The sequence below is a fragment of the Miniopterus schreibersii genome (assembly GCF_964146895.1).
Source record: "Miniopterus schreibersii genome assembly, chromosome: 13".
Lineage (NCBI taxonomy): Eukaryota > Metazoa > Chordata > Mammalia > Chiroptera > Miniopteridae > Miniopterus > Miniopterus schreibersii.
The window spans coordinates 22,204,421-22,218,777 of NC_138113.1; the positions used below are offsets into that span (position 1 = coordinate 22,204,421).

General features: G+C 38.7%; 1 protein-coding gene across 4 annotated transcripts in view; it reads right to left on the reverse strand.

Moving 5' to 3' along the window:
* The window catches only part of PREPL (prolyl endopeptidase like), a 31,899-nt gene that overhangs the window by 2,512 nt on the left and 15,030 nt on the right, over positions 1-14,357 (reverse strand). For all 4 annotated transcript variants that reach the window (XM_081156622.1, XM_081156621.1, XM_081156620.1 and 1 more), the window contains 8 exons: positions 11,835-12,051; positions 11,040-11,225; positions 6,571-6,768; positions 5,144-5,319; positions 3,862-4,078; positions 1,680-1,829; positions 1,186-1,309; positions 312-385 (listed from right to left, as the gene is read on the reverse strand). In XM_081156622.1, the coding sequence (XP_081012748.1) occupies positions 312-385; positions 1,186-1,309; positions 1,680-1,829; positions 3,862-4,078; positions 5,144-5,319; positions 6,571-6,768; positions 11,040-11,225; positions 11,835-12,051 (1,342 nt within the window). The remainder of the gene's footprint in view (positions 1-311; positions 386-1,185; positions 1,310-1,679; positions 1,830-3,861; positions 4,079-5,143; positions 5,320-6,570; positions 6,769-11,039; positions 11,226-11,834; positions 12,052-14,357) is intronic.

Genomic DNA, 14,357 nt, shown 5'->3' on the forward strand with positions numbered 1-14,357 from the left:
AGTGTGCAGTCTCTCTGTTCATCTTACCTAACCCTGAAGTCAGCAATGTATAGCAGGGATACTTTTCTTTTACTTGGGAAAGAGGGAGAAGGCTCCCAACAATTAAGATTCCATTACTTGAACAGAGCTCACAAGCACCAGAGAAAGCCTCTTCTCTCGATGACTCAATGTTCTTCCTAATCCTTGTGGGTCTCAGTCACAGACCTGACCATCGTAAAGCAGCTGCCGTAAACCCCGCCCCAAACACTGAAACGTGGAGTGCAACACAGCTCTGCCTGGGGACCTGTCAACTGAGGGGCTGCACAACGTACCTTTTTGTGAGAATCCTCAATCACATGGTTGCCTCCAGGCTGGATGTCTAAGATAATATTGGGGGCCTGGTAGCCTGAAACGAGTTAATATATGAAACAATTAGGAAGTTTTTGGCCAACTGAGGCCCATTTCTCCTCTCTCTTTCCAAGTAATCTATTAAAATAATAGTGAAGGAAGAAGGGCCTTCCATCACCACCAACAGAGAGATGGGAGGGGGCAAGCAGAAGACACATTTCTGAAACAGGGAAAGCCGGAGGATGATCAGTGGCTAAGGAAGCTGGATGAAGAGACTGCAGGGTCACATGGAGAAAACTGTGACCACGGAGGAAGCCAACTGGCTCTGTGGAGTCTGAGAGTCTTGAGACCCGGAAGCACCAACAATAGCAGTGGTGAGAGGCTGCACTGGACACAGGGCAACTGTCTGAAAACGTGAATGTGGGTCCCTTCCACCAAGTCCTGAAGGTCTTGGCTTGTCTTGGCAAGGAAAAAGGTAAGAGCTCTTGTTTAACATAATACAAAGATCTAGAGAAAAATTAAAGCCGCTAATCCGAGCAAACTTCAGAACTTGTTTTTTTAGAGGTTCCCAAGAATGAATGAATGGCTGTATGATAGTACATCTCCAATTTATATGTGATAAATTTACTTTTTTATGTGCCCTGCCTACCTTATTTTAATACTGTCCTTTGAAAAAGGGGTGAGGCAGTTATATTCTGCCATAATATGTGCTTTGATGAGTAGTCAATGTAGGAAAAACAATTATCTGTCCAAAATCATGGGGTGATGATTTGGTCTGTACAAAATGTATCACTCTGAGAGGTATGCTAAGGTAACAGTCCATTTAGCTGTGTCCCCTGCTTCGAGGTGGTCTCCTACCTTCACCGCTGTCCTTAGCATGCTCTGTAATGGCTTCCTTGAGTTTCTCAGTATAGCTTACAATTCCTTTCAGAGGTACACGTTCATCATTTTCATAAGCTGTGATGTGAATCGAAGGGTAATGCTGCAAGAAAATCGATGTACAAATGTATATTATTCCTTATGGCCCTTTCTGCCTTATAGATTATGAAAAATAATTACTTCCAATTTTTCCACCTAAATGCTAGATTTTTTTTTTCTTATTTGATATTCTTGGGAGATCTATAATATTACAGTACTAGACTACTAGTTATCTGGAATAGCTTTTTCTTACCTAGAGAGACCATGACTTTAATGAAACAAAAATGGGATATGTGCTGAGATGGTGCTGGAAGGTGTTTGGGTATTATCTAAGGGTCTACTGAATTCTGGCCTCAGCTCAGGTGACTATACTTATGATTATCTTCTCTGTCACCTCCATATGATATAGTAACCTCATGACTGTCTTTCACTACCTGAGGCTTAATATTTTGATAGGGGCAGTAACGTTTTATGTAGTTCTTGTGTTTTTCATCAGATGAAGGATTCCCCCATTCTTCTAATTCTTCTAATGTCAGAGGAAGTGTAGTATCCATCATGGTGTTGAGAACATCCAAGAAAGGTGCCTAAAAAAAAAATCCAAAGGGACTTAAACTTTGACTAATATGTTGGTAAAACGAGTTTCAGGGAAATATACTTTATGAATTCACATGCTGACCCCAGAGAACAAAGCTCATGTAGATTCCCAGGAGCCACACTCATTGCTCAGTCCTTACCCAGTGCCTGTGATTTACAACTGGTTTTTAAGGTATTCAGACCCCTTAAGTCACATTTACATAAAACGGAAGAGTCTATATTCTGATTTCACAAATTTTGTGCCTTTTATTCATATATATACATTTTTATGTAAAAGTGATAAATGCTACCACCTCACTTCTATTAAAGAAGGAATTTCTGACACATGCCACATGAACGGACCTTGAGGACAGTATCTAAGTGAAATAAACCAGATATAAAAAGACAATAATGTATGATTCCATTTATAGGAGGTGCCTTAGTCAAATCCACAGAGACAGAAAGTAAAATGGTGGTTCCTGGGGCTAGGGAAGAGGGAACTGGAGAGTTGCTACTTAATGGGTACAGAATTTCAGTTTTGCACTATGAAGAGTTCTGGAAACTGGTTTCGCAACAGTGTGAATGTACTTAATACTATTGCATTGTACACTTAAAAATGGTGAAGAGGTACATTTTGTTAATTTACCACGATATAACCAGTGTTAATTTAACAAAATGGCAGCTGCTTTTTTCACTTAGCCCTATAGTCTTGATAACATGCTTTTCAGCTTTCTCTCATATTAACATTTCACCACGTATAGTGGGCAAACGTGATTCTTTCTGGCTGCCTAGCATCTGAACTTCTCTGCATCTAGAGTATCCTAGACCTGTGAGACAGAGCCTGCCTCTCACTGTGGAAGGCAGGTCCTTTCCCAGCTTCCCTGCAGCGCAGGAGGAGCCACATGACTTAGGTCCACCTGTCAGACATAATGTGCTCCAAACTCTGAATGGGAAGCTAGTGACTCAAAGAAGTAAGGACCACAGAGAATTGATTCTGGCAAAACTGCCATGGCTTTATCGAGTTTCTAGCAACACTAGCAGTGTGAGGTGACTGGTGCCTAGCAGGGGCGGCGGTGACAGCTTCATGGGATACCTTAATGGTATACTTTGGACATGTTTCTGGCTGTGCAGCCTCTAAGACTGGTTCTACACACACCACCCTCACCCGGTCTCTTTAATAAATCCTTTTCCTGCTAAATTAGTCAGAAGTCGGTTCTGGTGCTTCTAATTAAGAACTGACTCATACACAGATACTCTATTGTTGGACATATGGGTAGATTTCAACTCTTTATTATTATATGCAATGTGGGATAAATATTCTTTCCCCTGCATTTCTGATTTCCTTCCTAATTTCTAAAAGTCAAAGATTAGTTGCATTTTCTTACACTGCAGATAATCTGCCATTATTATCTCTGGATAGGTTTCTCTTCCCCTAAACTTAGTATTTCTAGTGAAAAAATAGATGTATAGTTCAGGATTACTTATTTACTTAACACAAACCCACAGTGTATACCCCATACCCTCAAAATAAAAAACATATCTGAACATAATTTACTCTGTTCATCCCAGTCATTAGATTTCCTAGATCATCTAACCAAGCAGCAGGAGAACGACAGAAGTGAAGTGAGCTGCTATCACTTCATAAGCTTGGGGACCAGGAAAAGGTTATCGAGCATTTTCAGAACAAGGTATTTCAATTGAAGTACAGAAAAACTACACATTAATGTTCTATCCCTCCCACCAACTTCAAATATGCTTACAAATAAAAATGATCAATGGGGATAGCCACTGATATCCTTCAGTGAAAATCCTTAAAAATTAATAAAGAACACTGTCAGGGAGGAGTAAGTAAAGGATTGGATTAAAGTTGAGTAAAGCTGGATTAAAATAACTTTAGAAGTTCACCCAGAGCTATGACTCTGTGTTTAAAATTTAAAAGCTCTGTTATACTCATATGCTATGGTAAAACAGATTTTTTTTCCCTTAGGGCAGTCTATGGCTTCATGCCTCCCTATTCTGTAAACAGAGACAGAGTGTACTCACCTCCAAAGTCACAGCTCTCAGGAGTTCTGGATTAGAATTACACAAGGCTCCCACAAGCACCCCTCCAGCACTGAAAGCAGTCAGGGTTGTTAGACTTGGCTGAGAAAAGCCTTGGCCATGAAGCGTCTTAATGCAAGCCTCTAAGTCAGCAAGGCCATTGAGCTTTTTAGTTAGACGGCCATCAGCGTGCCACTGGAGGCCTAACTCACCACCACCCCTGAAATTAAAGGGCAAAAAGGTTTTAGTGGGGGGGAAAAATATTAATAATATAGGTCAGGGGGTCAGCAAACTATAGCCTGTGGCCCAAATCTACCCAGACGCCTGTTTTTATATGGCCCTTAAGCTAAGAATGGTTTTCATTTTCAAAAAATCCCAACCAGGAATATGCAGCACAGACCCTTGTGGGCTGCAAAGCCTAAAATGTTTACTATTTAGTTCTTTCGAGAAAAAGTTTGCTAACCCCTGATACAGACAATCAAAAATTGATTCAACAGATGTTTTGAGTGCCTGCTTACTATTTACCAGACATTGTGCTAAATAAAGGCCATAAAAATATAACTAAGCAAAAATCTCCTGCCCTGGAGATTATAATTTTGTGGGGAAAGAAAACAGCTACCAAGCAATGCTTAAGATGGAGATAATACCTAAGCTGAGTCTTGAAGGAAGAGTATGAGTTCCCAGAGGGCAAAGGGAAGGCACCAAGACACAACATGTTCAAGGGAAAGAAGCTTGTCACCTGAAAGGACGCAGCAAAGCTGGCTGTGTAGGACATGTATGGCGGGAGCACAGGATGTGTGTGGGGAGTGATGGCAGATGCCATTATAGAGATAAGCAAGATCATTAGGATGTTAAATACTATACTGAGAAATTTGGATTTTTATTATGGTGACGGAGAGATAGTGAAGGATTTTAAGTACAAACAAAATATTTGTATCTTGAAAACAGCTAAAATAAAATGAAAGTTAGAATGGAAAAAAGGAGTTCAGCTCAAGAGGCTATTTTAGAAAAACCTACACTCAGCAGAATTAAATGGAAATAATATTATTAAATAAGTAAAGAGATTGGTGTGATTCTAAAAATCTTAAATATCTGGCACAAAATCCTAAAAAACGTACCTTTTTGGATCAACTTACATTACTGAATCAAGTTCCACCAGCCTAGGTTTAGGAATACATAAATTCAACAATACAAATGAAAAAATAAACTTCTGCTCCTGATACACTGTTACACATCTGTCACAGTGCTCTAGCATTCACACGCCAGGTTAAATGTGCCGACTCACCGAACATGGCAGTATGCTAATATCCATCCATCGTCCACCAACACCCGCCTTTCAGGCCTGAAATTCATTTTCAAATCCATGCCATAAGCTCCATATACATGTACCAGGAGAGGTTTTTTCTGCAAGTCCTCAGAATCCGTTTTGTGGAAAACAGTCATTGGCACTAATTTTCCATCCTGGAAATGAAGATTTACTATGCATGTACAGGAGAGTATTTTCAAATAGTTCTATCCCCTATATTATGTCCTACTTATTGATGTTGAGCAGAAACTTCATTTAATTAAGACAAAGAGTTATGGTCTCTAACATCCATCATGATACTTTCAGTTACTTGGCTGACCTATAATATTAACTAGAAAAAAGCAAGAAGACTCTGACTTGGATATACTTTAATCATTGCAGCTTTTGTGATAGGTGATTCTAGAGAGTTCTTCACTACCCAGTAATACTGTAAGTCTTTTCTTTCAGGACAAGCCCAAGTCCCTATAACGTTAGACATGCTAGCACAGCATTCTTCCTGTACCGAAGGCTACATACCAGCACCTCTCATCTTTAGATATGTACAAGTAGACAAGCTAAAGATGTTTTAACAGCTCAACTTTCTGTCCTCTATGGACATAATTCTCAAACATTAGTACCTGAAATCTCATACTCACCTATACCCACACACATCCTCTTCAAAGGCCTACTGAACTTTATTTTTTAAATGTTTAAAAGTAAGTTTTATAAATTTTAACGCCTAAGTTACTTTTAGGGCAAGTAACTATTCCCCAGTGTAGTTCACATTCATCAATCCCAATTGACTGAAACTAGGCACTCTCTGGACAGACAAAATTCAGATAATCTGAACTACTTCTGATCTTCCTTTCACAGAAAAAGGTGGGAAAGTTGGTTCTCACCCTGCCTACAGAAATGAATGAAATAGCACTAGTTTACATAAGGAAAAGAAGACCACTGAGCCACTTTCCCTATGTTTTTCATTCTCATTTGAAAGCCTCCCTTAGGGGCACCAGTAACTGAACTTTCAGTTCTCAGTATGATTCATGCTTCTAAAACGATGTAGATTACTTTCTATAAAATAACCTTGGTCTTTTCATCTCCTTGCCTCCTCCCCAACTTCAATTAAACAAGCAGAGAAATATTTGCTGGTTGAAAAGGAAGAGGTCAGGATGGTGGCAAGTCCTGCAATGGGCTGGGTCCCAGAGATCGTCAGCAGTCCCGAATGCCTGCAAAGTTACAGCAGCCCGCTCAGCAGGTGCTTCCTTCTTAAAGAGTCCCTTGGCTCTCCAAGAATTTAGCTTCCATTTGTGGTATAATAATTACAAAACTTTAACAAACTGTAAACCCAGAAATTGCACAGCACTTGACAAATAGTAAGTTAGGCTTTCAGCCCCCATTTAGGGCTGATAGTGGAGATTACGACTTACCTTGCTTTTGGCTTCTAGACGTAAAACACGACTAGTCTTTGTGATTGGGTCTTCATGCCCAGTTTCCTCAAACAGTTTGCCTTCTGCAAACTTATATGTGTAATATTTTGGGGGGCGTATTGGAGAGCAAAGCTGAAAGGGACAGTTCTTTGGGTCTGAATTTGTATCCATTATGAATCCACAGGCCCAAGGAGGGAGCTAAAGAAATAAAAGTTATTTTCACTCTTTATCTAGACACTAAGTATCATTAATTAAATTTTTGGGTCCGCTTCAAACAAGATAATGTGAACATCAAATTTACTTCTATCCATTATGACATCATGCTTCATTTAAGGATTACTTTAGCACAACAAAATAGACTTCAAGTAAAAAACACAACTCTACACTAATGACCAATAAAATAAGGAAAAATGATAAGAAAACGGTTTACCATGATTCTGAATTTACATGAAATCTCTAAAGTTTGTTTTGGGGTATAACCTTGGGCAATAAAATAATAGCAGAAGTATTAGTAAGAGCAAATCAAAAAGTAATTCAGAACCAAGTGACATCTCCAAGATCTCTGTCCTCACAGAACATGAAATCTCAGACATATTTTTAATAATTTACCCACCAGCCCGTACTCTGCTGCCTGGACGGCCACAGTGATGACAGTTATTACTCCAGGGCTACAGACTGGCTCAGCAGCACTAACGCATTTACCATTTGTTTCTAACTTTAGCTCCCAGGCTAACCATTGTGCAGAACAAAACCTTTACCGCACATTCACTCTGAAAGACTGAGCTATTATGATTAAGATTCTTAACTTTAAGAAAAAAGGAAAGGAATCAAAATTTATTCTCTCAGAGCAGCAGGGTCCTGCTTCAAGCCTTCCACTAACATCCTCCTTACACCTTTTAAAGAACTCTAGCAAGCAGGCCGACTGTCTTAGAAATGGTACCGAGAGTCAGAACATTAAAAGAAAATTGCCTTTCGTTTCCTGAATAATTGTAGAAAGAGCAAATTCCTTAGAAAATCAGAGGTCTTGGCACAGCAAAGTCACTGGTGGGCACTATTCAGAAAGGATAGGTGGGGGATGTGTGCATAAAGAGCGCAGCATTTAACGTAGAAACGACTGCCAAAGAGCTTATATTTACAGAACAAATTTCTTGTAATAATCCAAAGAACCTATTTTCCTGAAACATTAGTAAGGACATACATTTGCAATATTTCTTTACAATATTTATTCTTTGCAATATTTATTCTCCTCAGATTGAGGATTATTTTCCAGGGCAATATATTTCAACACAAGCCATAACCAGAAAGAAAACTGTAATCATGAAAGTTGGGAAATCTGGTAGCAGGAATGAAGTGAGAAAACTGAGGCCTTAGTGGGAAACAAAGCAGCACTGCTACTAACTTTGTAACGAGGCCTCAGGTTGACGGTACAAGGGTCCTCAGCCCATAGAGGCACAGGCTTTCCTACTCTGTGGTGAGATTTTAAGTTTCCATGTGATCCATGTACTAAGCTGTTTCAGTGTTACACCAAGTGGTTCCAATAAATCAAAAAGTCTTTTTGGTGTATTTCTTAAACTACTGGACCAAGGTTAAAGTTTTAATCATAAAAAAAAATGTTCCAAGGCTGTAGACTTTTAAAAGTCTGTCCAGCTGCTGCAGAAATAAGGTATTAATGATCTCAAGAATAACTTAAGCCACGTTTCCCATTCGTATTATCCACGAATATTAAGAGCACCCAAGAATAAGTTGGCCAGGTGACATGCAGAAAGATATGCCTAGATAACTGACAGAATAGGTTCAGCTTTAGAATTTTACCAGAAAATCATAGTCATTGTATAGAAAGAATGATTAAAATGTAAGTGCTGAAAGAAAATTGGCACAAAGATTTTTTGTGCTTTGTATATGGCGCTGTCCATGCATATTAACCAGTGTTACACAGTTCATGAAAAGGCCCTGATCTGTGAATTCTCTTTAAGCAGCACCTGGCACAGAATGTAGTCTTTGATCCCATGTGATGACTCAGAACAGCATATGTGGCACAAGGTACTACAGGGTGGGAAGGGGTGGGAATAAAGTAGAGGATACAGAATAAATTAAAGACATGATGCTTGTTCTAATGGAAGTTAAAACCATGAAAAACAGAAATACTGACAAAAAACAGAAAAGGTCACATTTACTTAGAAGTCAAATCTTATTATAGCAAACTCATGACATTCCTAATTTTCTTGACAGAATTTTGTAATAAATGCACTGCTAGAAATGATATATTTTCTCCCAACTGTATTCACACAGATTGCAGTAGGTTTCCCAGTTAAAGATATCTGAATTTGGCATCAATTAGCAAGTAAGAAAACACACTTTGAATCCAGGAGATGACAGCAATAAAGATTTGCTAAAGTAAAATCGCCATTTTTGTTTTAGGACAACTATATAGTCCTCTAAGACACCAGACATTACATTTGATGATTTGATTTTATGAGGCAGTTGGACATTTTTGGTCATTTAGGCCCTTGTAATTTCTTATTTCATACCACTGTAACAATCTCAAGACTAACCTCCCTGCCCCTTCTCTTGTTGCTTCAGTGTACCCTAACGTGGCCGCCGGATAACCTCATGAAGTATAGCTCACTTCTCAATCATCCCGCTGTCCCCAAATTTCAAATTTCCCCCTCTTCATAACTTATGCACAAATTCATCACCTTGACAATCAGAAAATGTCAAATCATAGCTTCATCCCCCAGAAATTTGTTCTGCTTCAATAAAACAGAATTACTAGCAGTTTTCGGAACATTTTCTGAACTTCTCCAGCTTTGCACTTCACTGGATACTTTCTCTTCCTCGAATACCATTCCCCTCCCTCCCCAGCAAAATCCTACCTGTCCTCTGGTTTATCTCAAATTCTACCTGCCCTATAAAAAGCTTTCTCAGGCCCTCTTCCTCTCCTTTGGGCCCCACAGCAGATTTTGTGTTTTTGATACCACTTATTTATTTTATTATTTTTTACTATTACACCTGATCATAGCCAAAAGGCTGAGATGCGATTATTATTTTTTACTATTAACCAGACTATAGACATTATTCAACTTCACCAATATGTTTCCACTAATATCCTTTTTCTGTCCGAGGATCCAATTTAGGATTCCACATTGCATTAGTTGTCACGTCTACTTAGTGTCCTCCAATCTGTGAGACTTCCTCAACCTTTCCTTGACTTTAAGGACGTAGAAGTAATTTTGAACAAGGGGTAATTATCTGGCAGAATGTCTTCCTGTTTGGATTTGTCTGACGTTTCGTCACGAACAAACTGTGGTTCTACATTTCTAGCAAGAATACCAGAGAGGAGTACATGTCAAAAGATATTATTACTTGTGATGTCAATCTTGATCTCTTGCCAGGTTTTTCACTGTAAAGTGGTTTTTCCTATTGTAGTTAATAAATATTTTGTGGGTGATACTAGTCCTTTTATGAAGACTGGGAAAATAATCTATCCTTAAACTTATGCCCATTGTTTTTAGCATCCATTGGTGGATCTTGCCTGCCACAACTATTGCTGTGGTATCCTAACAGTGATTTTTTTTATCTCCTCTATTCTTGATACTTATTTAAATCTACCTTATACCTAACTCTCTGTGTACTCGTCCAATCTCATGATAAACTGCACCTTCCTTAAGGCCAGATATTTTGTCCTGCTGTCTTTCCACTCCAGAGTGCCCAATACAGTACTTTGCACATAGAAGTTCAATAACCACCAGTGAATTTCCTGGAACTGCACTTTAATAGAAGTGAGAACACTGCAGTTAGGGAGATGTAAGTGGTCTATGCTTGCTGGTCAGCTGGCCCCACAGCACTTTCCGTATCAAGCAAAATGGAGGCCTCTCCTCTTCCCTTCAGTGTCTGATATCTTAATGCACATGTTGATGCTGCTTTAAAACTGGGCAATAAGGGTGCCATTATAAGTTCGCTTGTGGAGGCAGATTATCTTTCCTGGCAGCCACAGGCAATACCAGCGAGTCAGCCTGCCAGGGAGCTGTGCTAGCATCGCAGCTGTTGTAGTAGAGACCACTGCCACCCCCTTATTGAAAGAAACCAAAGTTCACCCTTCCTGATGCCCTGGGCAAGAAAAATGGCAGAGAGTTGATAAAGATGCAACCATGTGATGGCACAAACACAGTGGGCACGACTTACTAGTCCTACTGGGGGTGTGGGGTGGAGCAGCAGGCAGTGGTTAGACACTAGCTGCCAAGCTGACCTGAGTTATTACTGTATCTAAAGCTGTAGAAACATGTGATATAGAGAGATATACGAAAGAGACATACCTCCTCCATCTGATAAAGACCTAGTGTGCTAAATTCCATTTAATTTAAATTAATTCTTTTAAGAAAAAGTACATTGCTATTATTCAAAATTTGATGTTCTGGTGAAGCCAAACAGCAAGTACTTTGATTAACAGTATTGTCTCTTGATCAACATACCTTTAGAGACCGAACTGAATCATCGGCCAGGCCAATCACATTGACATAAAGTAGATTGCTGTGCTTCAGGAATAGGACACAGTGATCCTTAAACATGTCCAAGTCTACGACTTTGGTATTTCTCTTCATTGTGAAAAATAAGTCCCAATTCATGATAGCAGGTGTATCAGCCGCTGTTCTCATTAGCTGTGTGGAACAAAGTTAGAAGAGATCTCGGTAACAGAAGATGACGGCTACAAAACCCAAAATCCAAAGAAGAAACCACTGAAAACTAGACATACTATTCTTCACTGTTTTATGAAGAGCCAAAAGAACTGCATCAGGGTTGAAGTGTGACCATCACCACTGAATGCGCCCAGGATAGCCTGCTGGGCGGCCCAGTGCTTAGCTGACAGCCAACCAATGGACATTTGAGTGAGGGCACTGACAGCCAGCAGACTGTAGAAGCATCAACGAGCCTTGCTGAGATGGACAGAACTGGCTAGCTGAGAGCAATCCAAACTGCTAACTCACAAAATCATAAATTTATACAAGTTTGTTGTTTTAAGCTACTAAGTCTGGCTTTGATAACTGATATAATCAGGATAGAATATATTTCATTTACTATCCTTTTTAGGCACAATTAAAGTATGTAGAGGTATTAATTCTAAGGGGAGAGATATGGGGTTGGTTACGCACAGGAAGGTGGCATTAATTTCTACACTTTACCAAAAGCCTATAAAGCAAGAAATATTACTGATAGACGTGTGACACTTCTTAACAGCCCAAGTGGAGTTAAAGAGAATACAGTATCACCTTGAATTCTGTAGGCTCGCCAACATTAGTGAGAATGTATAATTCATCATCTCTGTGTTCAACGTAGTAAAGGACCCCATGTATTCGCTTCTGGATAAGCACTGGCGGGTCCCAAGGACTTAGGCCATCTATCAACCACACTTCAGAAGTGGTCTTGTTCATGATATTTATGGTGAGAAAACGAGTGTCTTTTGTAAGATAAAGGAAAACGAAACAGCTACACAGAAAAAGAGGGAGAAAAAGGAAGATCAAACGCATGCTATTTTGTTAATGATATCTCACAGGTGGTCAGCATATATGTTAATTTATAATGCATATAGAAAATAAAAACTACTTAGTGAATTCTGCTTGCAAAAGTAAAATACTGCTACTATTTTCCTCATCCTCCCCCAAAACATTCAGAATAATATTTGTCTAATATTTTATTACGAACATTTTTTAAAAATGCAGAAAAGTTGAAAGAAATGTAAAGTCAGTATCCATATACCCACCACTGAGATTCAATAGTATTACCATTTTGCTATATGCTTATCTATGGATCATCAATCCATCTTCTTTTGAATGCATTTCAAGACAAAGTACAGACACCATCTAACTCTCAACCACATTAACAGATTATATGGCTTTTTGCTAAGAGGAGGAAATAAACTTCCTAGAGGAGATAGGTAATTACAGGTTAGAAAAGGGACACAATTTACTTTGTTTTTCTTCTGTATACATGTTGGATTTCCTTTTTTCCTTTCTCCTAGTTTTTATGTCACATAATACCAATATCTCCCCCAACACTAGTTATATACTCTTTATGATCATTATTTTTAATGGTTACCTAATATTCTATCAGGTTATAGTACCATAATTCTTAAAAATTTAGGTTTTAATGTTTCATTGTAATAAAGGATATAAATAGCAACATATTTATGAAGATAGTTTCCCTCTCCCTGACCTTTACAATATTTCTTAGGATACATTCTTAAGAATGGAAATACTAAATGATTAAGAGTATTTTTATGATTCTTGATAAATATAATCAAATAATATCTTAAGAGCATTAACTCTAACACAATGGATGGCTTTAAATGTTGTTTACATGTTTACTTCTTTTAAAAGTAATTCATACTAAGAATACTGAAAAGTATAAAGAAGTGAATTATCACACATACATCAGGTTCTTGGAAAGTACTGTCCTGCAGCTCAAGGTTCTGCATGCCAAAGTAGGCTTAAGCATATTTAATTATGGTTCATTCCCTATGGGGAAGAAAAAGCTTGCTAGAAGCCAAATACTGTCCATGAATCTTAAATATATAAATAATTCGCTTAATCTTAGAACTTAGACAGTAACAACATATGGCAAGCGAGTACCTTATTCAAGGGCATAGCTCACTGGCCAGTTTTGAAATTTTTGTTTGTTTTTTCCAATTTCAAGCTTTATTCACAAGATGGAAAATGACTCCTAATCAATCATAAGTCATTGATATAAAAAATAAATTACTAGCTTAAACTATCATCTCCAAAAGACATCCTTTTTTTTTTTTTTAAGAGACAGTGAAAGGGAGGGAAGAAGGCACATTCCCCAACAGGGCCGGGATTGAACTTGCAACCCAGTTAAGTGCCCTTGACCAGGAATTGGACTGAGACGCTTTGGTGTGCAGGCTGATACTCTACCCACTGAACCACACTGGCCAGGACTCCAAAAGACATCTTTGAACAGTGAAACATAAAACAGTGGATCATGCCCAGCGGGGGTGGCTCAGAGGTTGAGCATTGACCTATGATCCAAGATACCAAGGTTCGATTCCCAGTCAGGGCATATGCCCGGGTTGTGGGCTCGACCCCCAACAGGAAGCGTGCAGGAGGCAGCCAATCAATGACTCTCTCATCACTGGTGCTTCTCTCTCTCTCCCCCTCTTCCTTCCCCTTTCTGAAATCAATGAAAACATATTTAAAAACAAACAAAAACAGTGGATCATATAAATAAACAGTTTTGGCAATTTCTCATTAAAACAATCATCAGAAAAAAAGCAATGACTGTATCACTGGACCAAGAATGTTAGTTCTATGGGCTGGAATAATGTAATTTCTCTCTCTATAAAATTATTAATATTAACTGGGCGTTGTACAAGATTTCCTTTAAGGTCCTTGCCAGGTCTAAGATTTTATGAAATGAAGGGTTAATTTTCTTGTTTTGGGTACTGACTTCACTGCCATAGATTTATTTAGTATTAAATCCCCCCCCCCCTTTTTTTCTTGCAAAATCTGAACAGATATTGTCCAAACTATATTGTTCAATGATGTATAAAGTGACAGGACCCTTGCGTTAAGAATTGTTTCTCAGTCAAGAGATTTTGCCAGATACATTTATTATCATTTCCTTCCAAGCTTAAGTGGTAGTCCTGGAGATTACAAGGAAATAAAAGACAATTAGCTTTAAGAAAGAAATACCAAAGTACTGGGGAAAGTACAATTTAAGACCAATGGCCATCATGGCTCAAAGCAAAGCAGTTTAAAATTCAGATAATCTATATG